The sequence below is a fragment of the Diaphorina citri genome, unplaced genomic scaffold (assembly GCF_000475195.1).
Source record: "Diaphorina citri unplaced genomic scaffold, Diaci psyllid genome assembly version 1.1 scaffold5726, whole genome shotgun sequence".
NCBI lineage: Eukaryota > Metazoa > Arthropoda > Insecta > Hemiptera > Psyllidae > Diaphorina > Diaphorina citri.
The window spans coordinates 429-4,576 of record NW_007383102.1 but is presented as its reverse complement, the minus strand read 5'-3'; the positions used below and the strand labels follow the sequence as shown (position 1 = coordinate 4,576).

Here is a 4,148-nt window from a genome sequence, read left to right as displayed (position 1 = left end):
ACACAGAACTCCACTATTCACTAGATGGGTGATGTTGGATGTTAGGGTGCTCTGAGTACCAGTTTATATTCTGGTACAAGGTACATATCCATGTTCTGGTATTCACGGGTACAGTAAATCATGTTCTTCTAATGTTCCGGTATAAAACCTTCTTATTCGGATACATAATATTTGCTATATGCCTCATATAATGCCTGCTATGGGCACATAAACTTTTCTGTTCAGCCAAACCTCTGTAGACGAATGGGTATCACTCTAGGTTCACACTCCAGAGGTCCGGGTTTGATTCCCGGTTGGGTCGAAGTTATTTCGGCTCTATACTTTTGGTGCTAGGAGTACATTCTTGAGGACAATCGCAATCGAGTATAGTGTGAAAATATTGATCATTAATGGAGTTATGGGATTTTAATAAAGTCGAGCCTGCCTGAATGAGAATTCAAGGGAACGGTAGATTTTTACTTTCCTTATCCTATTAGGAAGGAAAATGGTCAGTTTTTAGTGCCAAAACACGTTTTGAGGTCCCTAGAGCCTAAATCCAAAGTTTCAGCCATTGGTCCGTGTGTGTGTCTGTCTGTCTGTAAACAAAATATCTCGAGAACAGTAAGAGGTAGAGTAGCTGTCAAATGTGACAAGGATGTGACACAAAACGTTTGGTTGAGATGGTTGCTGCGCTTGGCGGTATTTTGACCGCTGTGGACAGATTTCGACCCAAATGTGACAAGGATGCGACACGAAACTTTTGGTTGAGATGGTTGCTGCGCTTGGCGGTATTTTGACCGCTTTTGGACAGATTTCGACCGTCTTTGGCGGTTTTCAGCTATAGCGACAAAACGGTTAGAGATATTGTAAAAGTTAGGGTAAAAAAACACTCAAATAAGCATTATTCAATAGGATAAGGAAAGTCGTGTGATGTTCGCATCAGATTTTTCCCACTTATCCAGGTTTTCCAATTACAGAAGTGTTTCCCAATTCTGTCTTCATTTTCTCTTCACGTTCGGGACGATAAGACCTTGGCAGTTACAGTTGATGCCTCTGTTAAAAAAGTCTGATTGCCTCTATCAAACCTCTTTAAGCCAGCCTAGTTAGCTTAGTTGGTAGTGCGTCTGCCTTGTAAGCGCTAGGCCGCGGGTTCGATTCCCGCCCGGGGCGGATTTTATCCTGATGGGATAGTGTTCGTTCTCGGAACGGCTGGCTTTCCCCTATCCTGTTTTCCTTCTCTCTTCGCTTTCGGGACGATAAGACCATACCAGTTACAGTTCCCTCTGTCAAACCTCTTAAAAAAAAACCCTCTTTAAAAAAAGTCTGAATTTTTTCCCGGAAAAGTATTGTGTCAAATTAAATTGAATTTGCTCTACGGGCTAGGGTGACTGGTGATATGACGTGACGTGATGTGACGGTGCGTTATTTTGGATCGCGGAAGTTTCTGATGGGGGACCGACATTATTGGGAACTTCCAGTAAGGCTTATGATTGGACGGATGACCATTCGCAAGACGTTAAAGCGCGATTATCACTCTTCTGGACTCAGCTGGTCCCAGAGTGCCTGGACGTTTTCGTTACTCCAGTTCCACTTGCGATCGACGAAGTACTCTAGTGTGGACGCGACCTTGCCGAGCTTTGTGTAGACGCTAGAGAGCCTGTGAGGAGAAGGTTTAAGGAGGGTTTTTTAGGTTGTTGAGAATAGGTATTTTTATTTAGAACTAGAATGGGTTAACCTTACCAATCTTACCATGCGCAAGATCACCGATTTTGCTCAAATTTTAGTATGTTATTAATAGGTCTTGACGAGTTCAAAAAGGGGAATCAAAGACTTTTTAAAAAGAAAAAATAAACGTAATTTTTCACCCTCTTTTGGCCAAATTTCAATGTGTGCCAGATCTGGCACTCTGCGCAAGGTAGGGTTAATCTCCTCCCCCCGCTCCCTTTGAATCTAACTCAGTTCTTCAATAAAATTATGTTCTTTTGTTTTACAAGTGGATTATTTCAGAAAGGCCTTTGCCACGTTTATTTTTCTTTTGGAATCTGAAACGATTTCGCCTCTTACAAAGGAAAATACGAAGTTTAGTTTAAACAAGTTAACAACCTAACACTAGGTGGCGTGGTAGCGCTTATACAAAAACCAATCAAAATCCAAGATAGGGTCTTCTTCACCCCCAAAACACGAGAATAGAAAACCTATATCCTGTTTATAGTGCAAGAATGAGACTGAAAATTCCCTTTACTCCCACAGAAGGTCTTGTGTATTTGGTACAGAATAGGTGTCGATGTCGGGAATTGGTTCAAAAGAAATTGCAATACTTTCTCATTACTATTATAGTTTCGCTATAACTTTAGTAATACGAGTAAAAAGTACGCGTTTACTTACATGGGCGTTTTCCCAAACATAGACGCCACTCCATCGAGAATCAGCCCGGGTATGGTATGCAACAGGAAGTTGAGAAACAGAAACATGATCCGACTTTTGGTCGGCCAGAACGAGTAGTACCACACGGCCCTAATAGTCGGCCAATGGTGGCCATGCTTGATATTGTGCTGCAGGAATTCGTTCCAGGTGACCGGCTTCTGAACGGAACTGACGTAGTTGTAGATCGGGATCTGTTGCTGACTGGAAGTAACAAGAAAGAGAAGAATTTAATTTGATTATTTGACGGGTCATCCAACATACAACCCAGTAATACAATACCTATTACATCAACAAATACATAAGAAAAAGAACACAAATACATTAAAAAAAAAGACCTAACTGCCCAAAGAGGAATTTTAGCTTGATTCCTAGAAGAAGGAGGGGGAGGAGGAGGAGGCGAAGAAGAAAGAGGAGGACAAGAAGAAGAGGAGGAGGGAAAGAAGAAGAAAAGAGGTTTCATAGAGGGGTTTGTAACAACGAAGGTTGTGCAGATTTCCCAAAATAGAAGACAAAAGGAAGACAGGAGAAAACCAGCCATTCCGAGAACGAAATCACCTCAAGGCACAACGGAAAAGTTTGGTCAGAAAACCGTCCTGGCTGGGAGTCGAACCCAGCGCCTCCAGATTGAGAGGACCTCTAGTAAAACATGACTTACTTGGACTTAGCCGTGTACCAAGCAGTAGCTATGACGGAATTGACGACCATATCCACAGGGACCATCTCGGTCACAGCATCCTGATCATACTGGTAGGTGTGTAGGACACCTGTGCCGATACCAACCATGAGACCAACCGGACCATACACGTTGTCGATCCAGCCGCGCACTGGCTCTCGATATGTTGATACGACTGAAATATTAGAAACATAAAAAGTTGATACTCGTAGATATATGTATAGATAAAAAAAAAAAATAGATAGAAAGATAACAAGCTGGGTCCGTCCCTCCGGGAATTTTTTAGCCCGTAGTTTATTCGATCGTGATTAAAGAAAATCAGTACCTACTTATGTACCTACCTCATTTGTTTAATATTCAGTTTACAAAGCCAAAAAAACGATAACACTATCAGTCGATCATTTAAGACCGGTTTTAGCGTCACCTATGTTAAGCTACGCTGAGCAAGGCCAATAAATGGATGGGTGACTTGATCAAGTCACCCATCCATTTATTGGCCTTGCTCGGCGTAGCTTAACATAGGTGACGCTAAAACCGGTCTTAAATGATCGACTGATAGTGTTATCGTTTTTTTGGCTTTGTAAACTGAATATTAAACAAATGAGGTAGGTACATAAGTAGGTACTGATTTTCTTTAATCACGATCGAATAAACTACGGGCTAAAAAATTCCCGGAGGGACGGACCCAGCTTGTTATCTTTCTATCTATTTTTTTTTTTTATCTATACATATATCTACGAGTATCAACTTTTTATGTTTCTAATATTTCAGTCGTATCAACATATCGAGAGCCAGTGCGCGGCTGGATCGACAACGTGTATGGTCCGGTTGGTCTCATGGTTGGTATCGGCACAGGTGTCCTACACACCTACCAGTATGATCAGGATGCTGTGACCGAGATGGTCCCTGTGGATATGGTCGTCAATTCCGTCATAGCTACTGCTTGGTACACGGCTAAGTCCAAGTAAGTCATGTTTTACTAGAGGTCCTCTCAATCTGGAGGCGCTGGGTTCGACTCCCAGCCAGGACGGTTTTCTGACCAAACTTTTCCGTTGTGCCTTGAGGTGATTTC

At 42.2% G+C, this 4,148-nt stretch overlaps 1 protein-coding gene across 1 annotated transcript; it reads right to left on the bottom strand.

The window, feature by feature from the left end:
* Positions 1 to 1,509: 1,509 nt before the first annotated feature.
* On the bottom strand, positions 1,510 to 3,914 carry LOC103521694 (fatty acyl-CoA reductase wat-like). Its single transcript, XM_008486803.1, has 4 exons — positions 3,869 to 3,914; positions 3,059 to 3,251; positions 2,365 to 2,604; positions 1,510 to 1,636 (listed from the first exon to the last, which is right to left on the bottom strand). The coding sequence occupies exons 1-4, from the start codon at positions 3,912 to 3,914 to the stop codon at positions 1,510 to 1,512; spliced, it is 606 nt and encodes a 201-aa protein (XP_008485025.1).
* Between the last annotated feature and the right edge of the window lie 234 nt (positions 3,915 to 4,148).

Excerpts from the sequence above, each read along its gene's own strand:
- LOC103521694 (XM_008486803.1), bottom strand. The coding sequence starts at position 3,914 with ATGAGACCAACCGGACCATACACGTTGTCGATCCAGCCGCGCACTG. Across the intron at positions 3,252-3,868 it reads GTCGATCCAGCCGCGCACTG|TCGTATCAACATATCGAGAG; the intron begins GCTCTCGATATG and ends CTAATATTTCAG. Across the intron at positions 2,605-3,058 it reads TGGTACACGGCTAAGTCCAA|TCAGCAACAGATCCCGATCT; the intron begins GTAAGTCATGTT and ends TGTTACTTCCAG.